Here is a 16,372-nt window from a genome sequence, read left to right on the forward strand (position 1 = left end):
TAATTACTCATTTATTACAAGCTTATGATGAGCTAGATATTGGGGAAAAAGAGAAAGGATATTCCTTTGTCAACAAATTTCTATTAATGGGGCATACAAATAAATAAATATGTGATCATTTTTTCAGTAATTATAAATGTTTAAAAGTATATAATTTTAAGTACCATCTTAAATAGGGAGCTCAGACAATGTGGTGAGGTGCTATTTAAACATGAACCCTTATGAAGTAAGAGAGTAAGTCATACAAAGATTGGCGAAAAGTATGAGGTTTGGAGCAAAGGAAACAGCAAGTACACCTTATTTTCAAATACACACTCAGCAAATGGCAAGATTTCATTCTTCTTTAATTGCCAAGTAAGATTCATATATATATATGTATCATATATATTCACATATATGAATATCATAAGTATCATATATATGAATATATATTATATATTTTTCATATATACATCACATTTTCTTTCTTTTATCCCCAAATTTTCATTTAATTTCTAGTTAATTAATATATAGTGTAATATTCATTTCAGAAGTAGAATTTAGTGATTCATCACTTCCATATAACACCCAGTGCTCATCATAACAAGTGCCCTTCTTAATCCCCATTGCCATCTAGCTCATCCCTCACCTCCTCCCTCCATTAATCCTTACTTTGTTCTCTATCATTAAAAGTATCTCATGGTTTGCTTCCCTCTTTTTTCCTCCTTCCCATATGTTCTTCTGTTTTATTTTTTAAATTCCACATATTAGTGAAATCATTTGATATGTGTCTTTCTCTGAATGACTTATTTTACTTAGCATGATATATTCCAACTCCATCATGTCAATGCAAATGACAAGGTTTCTTTCTTTTTTTTTTTTTTTGATGGCTTAGTAGTTGCCACTATACACACACTCACACACACACGCACACACACACACATATGCCACAACTTCTTTATTGTTACATCAAGAAATCTTATTAGTTCTGGGTCACTCTTTTAGCTTCTTTTAGGCAAGAATTCTTCACACATGGTTCTGGTGACTCATGTTGCAAAAAATTGCAAAGCACATGTTAACTGATTGTCTGACTTCTCGTGATCCTCAAGCTGATCTGTGAATTCAGGTAGCATCAGCTAGATTATTTCATTTTAGCATTTCCCACCAACATTTTGCTTAATGATTTTAATACTTATTGAAGTCATTGCCTTGATCTTTTTTTTTAAATTAGAATATCAGAAATAGTGATTTTCTAATTCCATCCTATTTTCTGCTTTTATTCTTTCTGAATTTTCCTTCATAAGCTGTTAGGTAACCCTGAAATGCAATTCATAAATGAAAAGCTGAATAAATATTTATCTCTTTTATTTACCAATTTTCAGAGTAGTGCCTTGGTATGCCCAGCAACCTTTAACAGTAACCAATAACTTTTTTTTTAAATCATCTAGATTTAAATTTTTAGACTTAAAAATATTTGATGCTTTTAAAATAATCGTACTCAATGTTTATTTCTATGTTAACTATAAACTAGTTGGATCCATTTCAAATTGCCTCCTTATGTCTTTTTGAAATGACGCAACTAGCTGTTAATAGTGTTCTTGCTTTCTGGAAAATCAAGTTGCTCAAGGTTCATTAACTCTCTACCTCAGACTTCAGATCAGCTTTTGTCAAAAAACTCCAGTTCTATTTAGAAAGCAAATATTTCCTTTCAGAGAAAATTTGGGTATTCATTGCTACTGGGTTGTCATTATTAGTGATATGATTTACAAGAGCGAAAAAAATAGTTTCAAACTAGATTTCTAATTCAAATTAAGATGAAAAAGTTTTTTATTTACCTTTTCTTTAGAGCTATAACTTTTATGCTGACAACTTTAGTTTCAATGGCATTTTAATATTTACTTATACTAAAATAAACATTGCATAATGAGAAGGTATACTCTAAGTGGTGCCCTTTAGAAAAGAATGTTTTACACCGTGTGATCATGTTTCCAACATTATAAACAGATTCATTATTATCTATTTTCAAGTTTTAAATAAATTTAAAAACTAATTTTACTTTTTGACCTAAATGTATGTCTTTTAAAATATGTCCAGTGTCATATTTCCCCTAAATCAAAGCTCTATTATAAGGTACATTCCGAAGAGTTTTCTTTCATCTCTTCCTATCTTTATCAACTTTTGTTTTATCCTTCCCTCTCTTTCACACAAGTTATCATATCAGAAAAAAACTTTTCTACATCTTGTCTTTATTCACTTAAGAAAATATACTGAGAATATGGAAAAAGTCCTCTATGGCAATAAATAAAAACCTTCCTCTTCCCATTTTCACAACCAGATACTTTTTTACCGTGATCCATAGGATATTTAATCACCATTATGTTGGATTGCATCCAGTCTATTGTTATTATGAATAATGCTAGTGAGTATGTTACTTTTAGCTTTTCTGCTACTCTATTTTGTGGGATGATTCCTAGGACCATGAATGTTTGAAAGAGGATGAATGCGTATAGAAGTTGGAGCATCTATCATATAGAACATGTGATCTTCCTGACCCCAATGCATTAAATGTCTATTTTCTTGTGCATTCACTTATAGGAAAGGTCATTAAATTTTTGTATTTCTTTCATTCTGATAGGTGAGAAGTGATAGCTCAGGGCAGATTTCATCTGTATTTCTATTATTTTGAGTCAGCTTGAAAAACTCTTCAAATGTTTAAAGGCTATTTTTATTCCTTTTATATAGACTACTTAATTATATTTTATGTTTATTTTCCTGTAAGATTGTCATTTTTTTCTCTACTATATGTGACGTAAGTAGTGATTTTTCTTAGCTTTTCATTTGTCATTTTAATCTCTTTTTTGTTGTTTTGTCAAGAAGTTGTGTATATTCAAGTAATCCGAGTTTTAAACTTGCTTTTAAAACTCTCCTTTTGGTGTGTGAAATAAGGAAAAAGATCTAGTTTTATCTTTTTTCTTCATATGGCTCTCTATCCTAATACGACACTGTTTTTAATAACAATAAATTTAAATTTAAAATAAGGTTATCCTTCTTATTATAATTTTTAAGAGATTTTATTTATTTATTCCTGAGAGATGCAGAGAGAGAAAGAGAGAGAGAGAGAGAGAGAGAGAGAGAGAGAGGCAGAGACACAGGCAGAGGGAGAAGCAGGTTCTATGCAGGGAGCCTGATGTGGGACTCGATCCCGGGACTTCAGGATCAGGCCTTGGGCTGAAGGTGGCGCTAAACCGCTGAGCCACTCCGGCTGCCCCCTATTATAATTTAATTTAATTTTTAAAGTGTTTGTTACCAGGTATTTGTGCTTGTTTAGCCACTCATATAAATACTAGAACAGAAACTTTGAAATGATTCCTCAATATTCCCAGGTAGAACATATATTGCCTTCATCCCAGGCCTAATACATATGAACTAGACTAGATTATGCTTGTAGAGATTTCCAGACCTGATAATACTGGGAACCCAGCCTTCTGAGTAATCCTATCCAAGCATAATGTAGGAATATTGAAATGACTCCAGAGATTATCCCAGATAATCTAGGACAACACAGACTTCTGTGACCTCTCAGACTAATAACCTTAGTCTATTATCATGAAAGCTTACTATCATGAAAGGACATGAAAGTCTATCATGGCTGTAGATTTACAGTCAACAGAGTTGGGATGCTTTGATCATAGATCGATCATTCAGTCATTTCTAGACTAGTTTCTTGAAACTGTGTCATTATCTGCATAATAGATATAATTGTCTTTGCTCTGTAGGCTTCTCAACACAAGCTGTTTGAAGTATAAGACCATCCATTCATAGAATACATGGAGACCAGGGAATGAAGGTCTCAAAAAAGAATCAGCATGTCCATCTGCATCTCCCAGCAAAGACAATGCTTCAGTGACTACAAAACACATGATTTTAAAGGCAAGGAACTCATTCATATGCAGTAACAAATCAGCAAGACCTTCCTATGATGAGTTAATATGATCCTTCAATAACTTTATTCTCCCACATTGAGCCATCTATTGGGCTTTGTAATATTTTACCTGTTGCTTTTTAGGCAATTTGAAGAAATAGAGGCTTTATGGATCAAAAGGATTAACTTTTTGAAGAATCCCCTTTTTCAAGAGATTTAAGCTTACCAAGTCACAATGTATTAACCTCAAAGTCATATATAAAAACCTTATGCAAATATATGCTAAGGGTTTTACAGAGCTCTGTCCACATTGTTCATTGGGATTAAAAACATCTTTTGAGATTCATTCAGTGGAATGGGACTTTTGTGTCTATTAATTTCTGGAGGGCATCTTTCACATCTTTATTCCTCAGGCTGTAGATCAGAGGGTTCAGCATGGGGTTGACCACTGTGTAAAATACAGAGGCCACTTTGACCTTTTGCCTGGAGTTTTTGGAGTAGGGCACACAGTAGAGGGAAAGGATGGTCCCGTGGAAGATGGTGATGGCAGTCAGGTGGGAGGCACAGGTGGAGAAGGCTTTGCGACGCCCACTGGCAGAATGGATATTTAGTACAGTCACGAATATAAAACTGTATGAAGTGAGGATGATCAGCAGTGTACTCACCTCATTGAAAGTGGCAAAGCCAAAAAGCAGCAGTTGGGGAATGAGTATGTCTGAGCTGGAGAGAGCAATGAGAGCTGTGTATTCACAGAAAAAATGGTTGATTGTGTTATGTCCAGAAAAGTTTAGCTGGAGAGCATAGCAGAGGAGTACCAAGGGACCAAACATACCCCAGGAGTACCAAGGGACCAAACATACCCCATATGACCCAGACACCAGCAGGGCACAGAGCCTCTGCGACATGACCACTGAATAAAGCAGAGGGTTGCAAATGGCCACAAATCAGTCATAGGCCATCACTGCCAGCAGGAAGGATTCCGTCACCACAGCAGTGCAGGACAAGAAGTACTGCAACATGCAGCTAAAGTAGAAGATGTTTTTATCCTCCATGACCAGGTTCTCAAGCAGCTTGGGAGTAATGATGGAAGAGTAACAAAAATCAACAAACGAAAGGTGGCTAAGGAAAAAGTACATAGGAGTGTGAATTTGGGGTTAATCTTTTTTTTTTTTTCTCATTAAACTTTTGTTTTAATGGGTCTCAAAATTCTGTGACAGATTTTTGGTCAAGTTGTTTCCATTAAAAAGTACTGATTTTAAAAACTAATAACTTAAAACTGCCACACACGCACACACACACACAAAAAAAAACAAATGGTCCACAAAACATTCTCCTTTCCTTCTGAAGGTTTTACGATGCATTGTTATCATTAACCAGTCTTTTACTATTAAACTTAAATGGCCAATTGACACAAACAGTTCTCAGACGGTTCTTCCACCACTGATTAAGACTGGGGTGGCAGGTATTGGGGATAATGTTCATTTAGCCTTCTGAGCTTTCTGGGCAGACTTGGTGACTTTGCCAGCTCCAGCTGCCTTCTTGTCCACTGCTTTGATGACACCCACAGCAACCGTCTGTCTCATGTCACGAACAGCAAAACGACCCAGAGGAGGATAGTCAGAGAAGCTCTCAACACACATAGGTTTGCCAGGAACCATATCAACAATGGCAGCATCCCCAGATTTCAGGAACTTGGGACCATCTTCCAGCTTCTTTCCAGAACGACTATCTATCTTTTCCTTCAGCTCAGCAAACTTGCAAGCAATGTGAGCTGTGTGACAATCCAGCACAGGTGCATATCCAGCACTGATTTGGCCTGGATGGTTCAGGATAATCACCTGAGCTGTGAAGCCAGCTGCTTCCATTGGTGGGTCATTTTTGCTGTCACCAGCCACGTTGCCACGACGAACATCTTTGACAGATACGTTCTTGACATTGAAGCCCACATTGTCCCCAGGAAGAGCCTCACTCAAAGCTTCATGGTGCATTTCAACAGACTTTACTTCAGTTGTAACATTGACTGGAGCAAAGGTGACCACCATACCAGGTTTAAGAACACCAGTCTCCACTCGACCCACTGGGACAGTTCCAATACCACCAATTTTGTAGACGTCTTGGAGAGGCAGACGCAGGGGCTTATCAGTTGGACGAATTGGTGGCAGAATGCAATCCAGGGCTTCAAGCAGTGTGGTTCCACTGGCATTCCCATCTTTACGGGTGACTTTCCATCCCTTGAACCAAGGCATGTTAGCACTTGTCTCCAGCATGTTGTCACCATTCCAACCAGAAATTGGCACAAATGCTACTGTGTCGGGGTTGTAGCCAATTTTCTTAATGTAGGTGCTGACTTCCTTAACGATTTCCTCGTATCTCTTCTGGCTGTAAGGTGGTTCAGTGGAATCCATTTTGTTAACACCAACAATTAGTTGTTTTACACCCAGTGTGTGAGCCAGAAGGGCATGCTCACGGGTCTGCCCATTCTTGGAGATACCTGCTTCAAATTCACCAACACCAGCAGCAACAATCAGGACAGCACAGTCAGCCTGAGATGTGCCTGTAATCATGTTTTTGATAAAGTCTCTGTGTCCTGGGGCATCAATGATGGTCACATAATACTTGCTGGTCTCGAATTTCCACAGGGAGTTATCAATGGTGATACCACGTTCACGTTCAGCTTTCAGTTTATCCAAGACCCAGGCATACTTGAAGGAGTCTTTTCCCATCTCAGCAGCCTCCTTCTCAAATTTCTCGATAGTTCTTTTGTCGATTCCACCACATTTGTAGATCAGATGGCCAGTAGTGGTAGACTTGCCTGAATCTACGTGTCCAATGACGACGATGTTGATGTGAGTCTTCTCCTTTCCCATTTTGGTTTAGGTTTAGCGGTGGTTTTCACGACACCTGTGTTCTGGCGGCAAACCCGTTGCGAAAAAGCAATTTGGGGTTAATCTTGATGATTACTATCATCCCAAGATTTCCTACCATGGTGATAATGTACATGATCAGAAGCAAGAGGAAGAGAGGAATCTGAAGCTCTGGGTAATCCATGAAACCCAAAAGGGCAAAGGTCATCTCCACACTCAGATTTCTTACAGCCATCACCACAGTGCCCTTGAAAGGAGGTTGGGGGTCGGGGAGGGGGGTGTTGGGGAAGAGGTTGTTTCTGTCAAAGAGAAGTTTTGTGGAGTTAGTGACAAAAATGCATGACATTTTTTGTAGACATAAAAAGAGAAGCAAAGAGAAGAGTTATCCTTTCCATATAGAACATGCCTCATGCAGATCACTGCTAGGGGTATAAGCAGTTTCTGAGCTGAGACTCTGAAATGTCTCTGCATTTCCATTGCACTTTGTGTTTCCGTAAGAAAGAAATACCATATTGCAGTGTGTACATTCACACATTTTCTAGTAGCATAATGTACATAATTGATAGTAAAAGTTTGTGCGTAAATGCATAAACTAGTGAAGAAGTCTGAAAAAAATGTGAACTCTTTGCCCTTGAACATATATTGCTATTATACTGTGCCTATACACACAAATCAGTTAAAATCTTTAAGAGGGTATGTTTCTTTTCTAAGGTCACAGCAAAACAAAACAAAACAAAATCGAAGGTCAAAGCAAAATGTTAGAGAAATCTAGGAAATAGCATAGCAATCCCATCTTAATATCTTTTGTTTAGTAAAGGCTGTTTCTCTCATCAAGTAGGTGAGTTCCTGAGGATTCAGAAGGACAATGCATCCTTTTGACTTGTGAGGGGAACGTACACTTTATTAAGATTTAGACCCAAAATGTTAGCTTCTCTTATAGGTCAGGCATTGTATAGATAAGTCTTATGGGACCCAAGATTCACTAGATAGGAGTCCTCTCAGAATTAACACATTCTCATTTTTGCAAGAACTTTTATATGCCAACCTCAGGTGTATTTAAAGAAGATATGAATAAATACCTATTTCCAGCTGGTAAGTTTATTCTATTTTTTTTTGTAAAATGATTGGAAATTGACTTAAAGCCAAATGTTTCCATGAGTGTTAACTTTCCATGAATGTTAATTTCATTAATAAACATTAATATTGTTGGCTTCACAATCCGATAGCATTTATAGTGACTTAATATGAAAAATAAAATAAAAGAAGGTCCTAGTTACCATATCAGGAAAATAATATCCCCACCGTTTTGTAGAAAACCTAAAAAAACCTACCTGCTACAGAGAAACAGACCACTACCCCCTGGTTCTCTGTAAGCTGAGTATGACTGGGGCACCAAGGCTGTTGTATCTAACCCTGTAGCCCTGGGGACTCAAACTCTAGAGAATCACTAGCAACTTATTCCTCACAAGCATCAAAACAGGTAATTAAGCCAAAAGCCAGGTGATGTGTAGAATTTTTAATGACTAAAATTTCCTTGAAATTACATGGAAAAATTGCAGCTTGAAATTGATTACCAGGCTTTGTTGGCACATAATTAAAATGCCGTCTGGATGAATAAAAAACTAAGGTGAGATAGTATTTCCCTAACCCTGCTTCATCTACCCCAAATTTCAGTGGGCTCCTTGATTTTGCAAAGGCCATTATACCAATTTTAGGCGTTACTCCTACCCATTTACAAAGTTACCCCAAAACCTGTCTTTTTGAGTAGGTCCTGAAACAAGAGAAAACTCTAACAAGTCTAGTCTGTGATGCCAGCTGCTGTGCTATTTTCACCACATGACCCAACCTACGTAATTACCATTGAGCTGTATTTGCAAACAATGAGTTACTCAGAATTTTGGATAAGCCTCGATAGTGAATTAGAAATCATGTCTTTAAGGGATGCCTTGTGGCTCAGTGGTTGAGCATCTGTCTTTGGCTCAGGGTGTGATCCCGGGGTCTTGGGATCGAGTCCTCATTGGGCTCCTCGCAGGGAGGCTGCTTCTCCCTCTGCCTGTGTCTCTGCCTCTCTCTCTCCATGTTTCTCATGAATAAATAAATAAATACTTATAAAAAAAAGAAATCACACCTTTAGAATTTTAAAGAAAAGCATTAACCTCCTTTGCAGATAGCTATTCACCTTTTGAGAAACAGCTTCTGATTTTTTCATGGAGCCTAATAGAGACTGAAGGACGTGACAGGAGGCTACCAAGTTACTCTGCAATGTACACTCCCCATCATGAACTGGATGTTGTCTATCTCACTAATCCGTAACATTAGGCATGCGCAGCAGTTAGCAACACTCCTGTTCCTGAAGACAGAAGTAGATTGCATGAGCAAGTGATCCAGATACCCCCAGTCCATACTCTTGTTGTATTGCTTTCTCCTTCAAAGCCTGAACTTGTAGTCTCATGAGTCATTCCCTATGATGACAACCCAAATATGGAAGAAAATACCTGGCCTTTATTTTCCGATGTTTCTGCATAATATGATACTCTGGCACCACATGGGAAAACAAACCATTGTAGGGCTCCAATCCTGCCCTGTAGTGTTCCAGAAAAACAGTAAAGAAGGAAAATTCATCTAATATTCAGAAATTCAAGAAGGATGCTTGTGACATTGGAGTAGTTTGTTGTTGTTGCTGTTGTTGCTGTTTTTACACTTGGTTATAAATGGACAAGCTGTGTTATCAATACTTTAGAAGGATGTAATAACCACCTCCAGAATGTGTTATGTACTCTAAGTCTGAAACCAGGATACATGGCTATTTCTCCAATAATTTGTGGGAACCAGAATTTATGGGTCTCAGTGTAGAAATGGAAGCGGCTTTTATACCTACTATCCTTAATGATCCACCTGCTAAATATATGCTCCAGGTAAGTACCCATGAACTGCAGAAGAAGAAGAATGTTTCCACTAGGAAACACAGTCATGGATCCACAAAGCTGGAATTGTGACTCATTTCACAAAAAAAAAAAAAAAAAAAAAAAAAGCACCAGGAGTGATGCTACATAGATTCTGAAGTAGAGGCACAAAGATGCCTTACAACTTCCACCTCCAGGCGCTACACACTGTACTGAGATCACCACATAAGGAAGCTAGTATAACCTACAAGTAGATAAGAGCCTCTGTGGGAGAAACTGGGGTGCTGCAGCCAGTCTGCACTAAGTCACCTAATGGAGGAGTGACGTCATTTAAAGTTTTAAGCCCTAGGGAGCTCCCGAATGATTGCAGCCACATGATGAGCCCAAGTGAGACTGACAGAAGAATCCTGCAGTCAGGAGCTCCTTGATTTCTGCTCAGGTCATGATCTCAGGGTCATGTGATCAAGACTGCATTGGGCTCCACACTGGGGATGGAGCCTGCTTGAGATTCTCTCTCTCCATCTCCCTCCACTCATACTCTATCTCTCAAAAAAAAAAAAAAAAAAAAGAAAGAAAAAGAAAAAGAAAAGAAAAGAAAAAAGAAATTCTTGTATGCCCACAAAATGGTGAGAAAGAAGCATGTGTTCATGCTTGTAGCCACTAAATTCTGTGTTTTTCCCTCAGCAAATGATATATGCTCCATGTTATACTTTCAACTTTAAAGCCCTAAGTGGCTGATGAAAAAAGTATATATTTGCTTTTCTTTCATTTTTTTTTTGGAACATTACATTACAGCTTGGATTAAAGACCCTTTCATAACTTTCTGCTATCTCAGCCCCTTCTCTCCCTTGGTTGAAAAACTTCATCTTTAACTGGGTGATTTTCATTCCCACATAATTCATTTTGTACCTATGTGAATACTCATGATGAATACATAGTATTCGTTGTACTTTCAAAGTATATAAATGATATGGAGCAATATTTCTGAGGTTGAAAACAAACTGGTACATTTTTTCTACTACAATCACTTTAACTTGTAAAGAGTTCAATCATATGATTATAACCATTCTTTTTAAAAAAGATTTTATTTATTTATTTAAGAGAAAGAGAGCTAGCAAGAGAGAGACAGAGAGAAAAAGCAGGGATGGGGGGAGAAGTGAGAATTAGGCTCTTCATTGAGCAGGGAACCGGTTGTGGGGATGGATCCTAGGACCCTGGGATCAGTTTTGTACAGTTTAGTACAGGATCATGACCTGAGCCAAAGGCAGACGCTTAACTGACTGAGCCACCCAGGTGCCCCTATAACCATTCCTTTTATTTCTAATTAGGTTATTTTCAATTTTGTCATTATATGCCACATGCAACTGAACACTTCTGTACATCTCCTTTTGTGCATATGTGCCTGAGTTTCTCCAGAACAAAATACATCTGCAAAATTGGAAAATGCTCACCTTGATAAGCACAGTTATCATTGTGAGCATTTCACAATGTATATAATTGTTGCATCACTATGCTGTACACCTGAAACTAATATAACATTATATGTTAACAATATCAATCAAAAAATAAAATATAGGGGCACCTGGGTAGCTCAATCAGTTAAACTCCCAACTCTTGATTTCAACTCAGGTCATGATCTCAGGGTTGTGAGATCGAGCCCTATGTGGGGCTGCATACTGGGGCATGGAGCCTGCTTAAGATTCTTTCTCTCCCTCTGCTCCTCCCACACTCCCTCCTCTTGCACTCTCTCTCTCTTTCTCTCTAAAATAAATAAATACATCTTTAATATTTAAAAAAATTAAAATTTAAATATAATATATAGAAAGAATATATATATGCAGAGAGAAAGAATTGCATGCAGTTTAGAAGGCAAGAGAGAACACCAAAATCCATTATCTTTTGTGCACTATATGCACTTCTAAATACTTTCTACCCTTTCTACCCTTTCTCTCATCTCACAGCTTGTTCTGAACATCAGCCAGGGTTTTTCTTTTAAAATTTTAATTAGACCAAATCAGTCTTATAAACCCCTGCAGTGATTCCATATTTCATTCGAAGTAAAAGCCAAATTTCTTAAAATGTACTAAAACGCCCTGCTTGATCATGTTTCCTGCCTTTCTGACTCCCTGTCCTACTCTTCCTCACCTGGCTCACTCTTGCAGAAACTTTGTCTGCAAAGACTTAAGTGATTCAAAGGTATTTTAAAAGGCTAGTATATTAGCACCACAAGATGACAAAACTTTTATTTCTCTATTTAAATGTTTCATATATTTACAAAACTGTGCTCGTTACAAAGTTTGTGCAATTATTAAGGTTTCATAATTAAAATCACTTTTATTTTAAACATAATTAAAATCATTTTTATGATTATTCAAATCGTTGCCAATGCAAGAAAGGAGAACCAGGAGTTCATTTTATAGGCTCTATATGGGCTCCATACACGGTTAGATATGAGTCTACACCAGCAGAACTTGTTTAAAATAAAATCTGTTGGGCTAAAGTCTTGCTACACAGACTGTGGTCTAATGGCTGTTATCACCAGCATCGCTTGGACATCTATTAGAAATGCAGAATTGGGCCCCTAACATGCCCACTGCACCAAAATCTGCATTTTATAGCCCCCCCCCAGATGATTTGTATGAATAAAGTGCAAAAATCACTAGTTTTGATACCTTTGGCTTAATAGAAGTTCTGGTGATTTGGCAAGATATATGACTAAACTAAAAATAAATAAATGAACATATGTATTTTTTTCTGCCTTTCTCTTCATGGTTGCTGATCTCCTCCTTTCCTCTTTTATTCACAAACAACCTAAGTACAAAGAGAATTCATCCTTTCTTCATTGGTTAGCCAATGTACCACAAAGTATATAATAAATCAATTAATTCTGTAGGGTAATGACTGATAATGCTTACTTTGTCATAAAGGTTGGAAGAGGAGTGTATTTATTTTGTATCCTTTAAAAACACAACACTGCACACACATGGAGAAAGAGAATCATACAGTCCTCCCTGGTGCATTAAAACAGAAAGTTGTTTCATTTCCCAGAGAAAAACAAACCTTGAGTTGCATAATCTGGAATTTGTGCCGTACAGTATATTAGCAATTAGAATAATATGGTAAAGTTATGTGGAATCTCTAATTTGTAAGTGAGGAAAATTAAAAGTAGGGTACCTACTTATTTTATGTTTCATAATTATTTGTTTTCATATGTAAAACCAAGGTTATTGTTATGTTTGCAGTATAAAATGAAATTAAAAAGTCATATTTAAGATAAGTACACTTGCTTTTGGAGATGCAATTATTATTATCTCTAAGGTGATATAGAGCAACAATATTGCATATCTGCAGTGTATACCCTGGGAACCTTGTGTGGTACAAACCATGATTAGCAAGAAAGAAACAAACATAGCATTTTTATTTCATTTTTTTTTCCTAAGTCAGTCACTGGGTTAAAACCAACAAAGGAATAATTGATTATTTTAAGATTTTATTTATTTATTTATTTATTTATTTATTTGAGAAAGTGAGGAGGCAAGAGAGAGCATGAGGCAGGAAGGAGGAGAGGGAGAGGGAGAACCGGACTCATTACTAAGCAGGGAGCCCCAACGGGGAACTCAGTCCCAGGAATCCCAGAACACTGAGCTGAAGACAGACACTTGCTTGACCAACTGAGCCACCCAGGTGCCCCTGAATAATCAATTTTAGAGTCCATTTCAATCAAAACACTTGCAACCATGCCATTTTTTCTGGCAGATGATGCGATGCCAGCAAGCAAAATGTGCAATTAACTAAAGATTAACCTTTAAAAGCAAAACAGGAATCATACAAACTATGCTTGAAATGTAGTACAACATTCACTATGTTAGTAAACAGCATCTACGAAATCAGGTTTGACACATCAGATTGTGAGACCTGTGATATAACTGATCTGATTTTTTTTGTTTTTGTTTTTAGTCCCTTTGGTAGTCCTTTTATAAATTCATGTAAAATAACTTTTACTTGATATTTAAAGTTATCATGTTTCACATCACTTCCTATACTATAATAAAAGTACAAGAGGCCCTTGGAAGAAGGAGCAAAGAAGTCGGCCAGGTCTTAGAAAGAGCACCTCCAGGCTCATTAACTAATTCTTCCATATTTACATTCCTACTTGGCTACCAATTTTCAGAAATCCTCCATAACCTTAATATTCTCAATTGCTTATATAGTACTGAAGAAGAGTTCAAAAGTGATTTACCATGCCAATAGGCAATTCAAGAGATTTGGATTTTATGGTCTGATATTTACCTATGAATAAGTTTCTTAGAATTGCTGCACTAAATTACCATAAATGTGGTGGCTTAAACCAGGGGAAATGCATTGCCTCATAGTTCTTGAAACTAGAAGCCTGAAATCAAGGTGCAAGTAGGGTCATGCTCCCCCTGAAGATGCTAGGGGAGAGTCCTTCCTTGCATCCTCCTAGGGCGCCCTGATTGGTAGCAACAAAATCCCAATCTTCACAAAGCCTTCTCTATGTCTCGTTTTTTCCGTTTCTTATAAGGACATCCTCACTGGATTTAGGGCCTGCCCTAATCCAGTGTGATCTCACCTCAATCATTATCTTAATTACATCTACAAAGATCCTATTTTTCAAATGAGGTTACATTCTTTTTTTTTTTTTTTAAAGATTTTATTTATTTATTCAGGAGAGAAACAAAGAGAGAGGCAGAGACATAAGCAGAGGAAGAAGCAGGCTCCATGCAGGAAGCCTGACATGGGACTCGATTCCGGGTCTCCAGGAACACGCCCTGGGCTGAAGGCGGTGCTATAGCACTGAGCCACCTGCGCTGCCCTCAAATGAGGTTACATTCTGAGCTTCTGGATGTTCATGGATATTTTAAGGGATGCTTTTCAACTCAGAACACTATGTTACTTCACATATGATTCATGGCTCTTTTACTAAACATTTAAGTGAACAGAAATAAAATGACCAAATAAGTGGCTTATTACAACAATAGATTTTAAAATCCAGTGAATTGACTAAACAATTTAAATAATCATCTCTACAAGAAGCATCAAACAATTCTCAATACAATAAATCAAACCTCTGATGGAAATACAAATCTTCAACAAAATTGTATTGAGTGATTTATTAACTTTCTGACGCTCTCCTTCACGTCTTTATTTCGGAGGCTATAGATCAGAGGGTTCAGCATAGGAATCACCACTGTATAAAATAAAGAACCTATTTTGACTATGAGCCATGAGTTTTGGGAGTTGGGCACACAATAAAGGAACAAGATAGTCCCATGGAAGATGGTGATGGCAGTCAGGTGGGAGGCACAAGTGGAGAAGGCTTTTTGGCGCCCACCAGCAGAAGACATTTTTATGACCGTGACAAAAATGAAAATATAAGTAGTGAAAATGATGACCAGGCTGCTGACTTCGTTGAATATGGCAATGACAAAACAAAGCATTTGGCTGATGTAGGGGTCAGAGCAGGAGACAGAGACAATGACAGAGTGCTCACAGACAAAATTATTTATGACATTAGACCCACAAAAGGATAATGTCAGGAGAAAACAGGTGAGTGTCAGGGAAGAGGCTATACCCCATATATAGGGCCCCACCACTAACAACGCACACAGCTTCTGGGACATGACAACCGTGTAGAGTAGCGGGTTACAAACAGCCACAAATCGGTCATAGGCCATCACTGCCAACATGAATGTTTCTGCCACTGCACATACACAAGCCAAGAAGAACTGCATGATGCAGCCTACGAAGGAGATGGTTCTGTCTTCCACAACCAAATTCTCCAACAGTTTGGGTGTAACTGTGGTGGAATAACAGAAATCGACAAAGGACAAGTGGCTGAGGAAAAAGTACATGGGGGTGTGGAGTCGGGGACTGACCCTGATGATCATGATCATGCCCAGGTTCCCTACCACAGTGACTGTGTAGATGGTCAAGAACACCAATAGCAAGGGAACCTGGAAGTCTGGATATTCCGAGAAGCCCAAGAGGGTGAATGTGGCTCCAACACTCTGATTGCCTTCTGCTAACAACATGATGGGTGTCGGAGAAAGACCTGAAATAAAATAAAATAGTAGCAATGATAACAACAATCACACATTTCTATGACATTTGCCATGTGGCAGGTATTGTGCTAAAATATTAAAATATATTGATTCAGATCTTCCAATAACACGGTGAATTGTAAAACAAGTAGTCTCATATTTTACTTAAGGACAGGGACTTACTAAAGTTAAGGAACTTATTTGAGGTTACACGGTTTATGAGCAGGGGTTATGAAACTGATCCTGAGTAACAGAACACGAATTAATTTAGGGACAGAGAGAAAACTACTGTACATTGTTGTAGAAAATACATTGTTGTAGAAATCTTTCACAGTTCCGTCATTCTGAGGATGTGTGCTTTTTCAGTTCACTAACATAACAATGCAAATAAGCTTAGCACTCAAAATTTTAAAAGAAGGATCAGAAGTAAAACGTTAGAGGCAATAATACCTCTACAGTCAGGACGTTCAAATGGAAGCTCATAGGGAAGGCAGCCCTTAGAAGCCACCACAAGAATTTTCAAGTTTTCAAAAAATACTGGGATATAGACAGAACATAGTCCTGCCTCCTTATGCTCAAGCTTTCCACTGATTCTATCCAAATGTTACAATAATCTCCTTAGTGTTCCAAAAACAATGTAGT

General features: G+C 37.6%; 2 protein-coding genes across 2 annotated transcripts; both read right to left on the reverse strand.

The window, feature by feature from the left end:
• Positions 1-4,248: 4,248 nt before the first annotated feature.
• On the reverse strand, positions 4,249-9,737 carry LOC121471621 (olfactory receptor 5D14-like). Its single transcript, XM_041722410.1, is given in 3 exon segments — positions 4,249-5,055; positions 6,845-7,064; positions 9,565-9,737. Coding segments are annotated over 3 exon segments (1,200 nt in total).
• Positions 9,738-12,022: 2,285 nt separating this feature from the next.
• On the reverse strand, positions 12,023-15,721 carry LOC121471622 (olfactory receptor 5D13-like; the record flags this gene model as incomplete). Its single annotated transcript, XM_041722411.1, has 2 exons — positions 14,803-15,721; positions 12,023-12,072 (listed from the first exon to the last, which is right to left on the reverse strand). Coding segments are annotated over exons 1-2 (969 nt in total), but the record flags the coding sequence as incomplete, so codon positions are not given.
• Positions 15,722-16,372: the final 651 nt, after the last annotated feature.

The sequence above is a fragment of the Vulpes lagopus genome, chromosome 11, assembly GCF_018345385.1.
Source record: "Vulpes lagopus strain Blue_001 chromosome 11, ASM1834538v1, whole genome shotgun sequence".
Lineage (NCBI taxonomy): Eukaryota > Metazoa > Chordata > Mammalia > Carnivora > Canidae > Vulpes > Vulpes lagopus.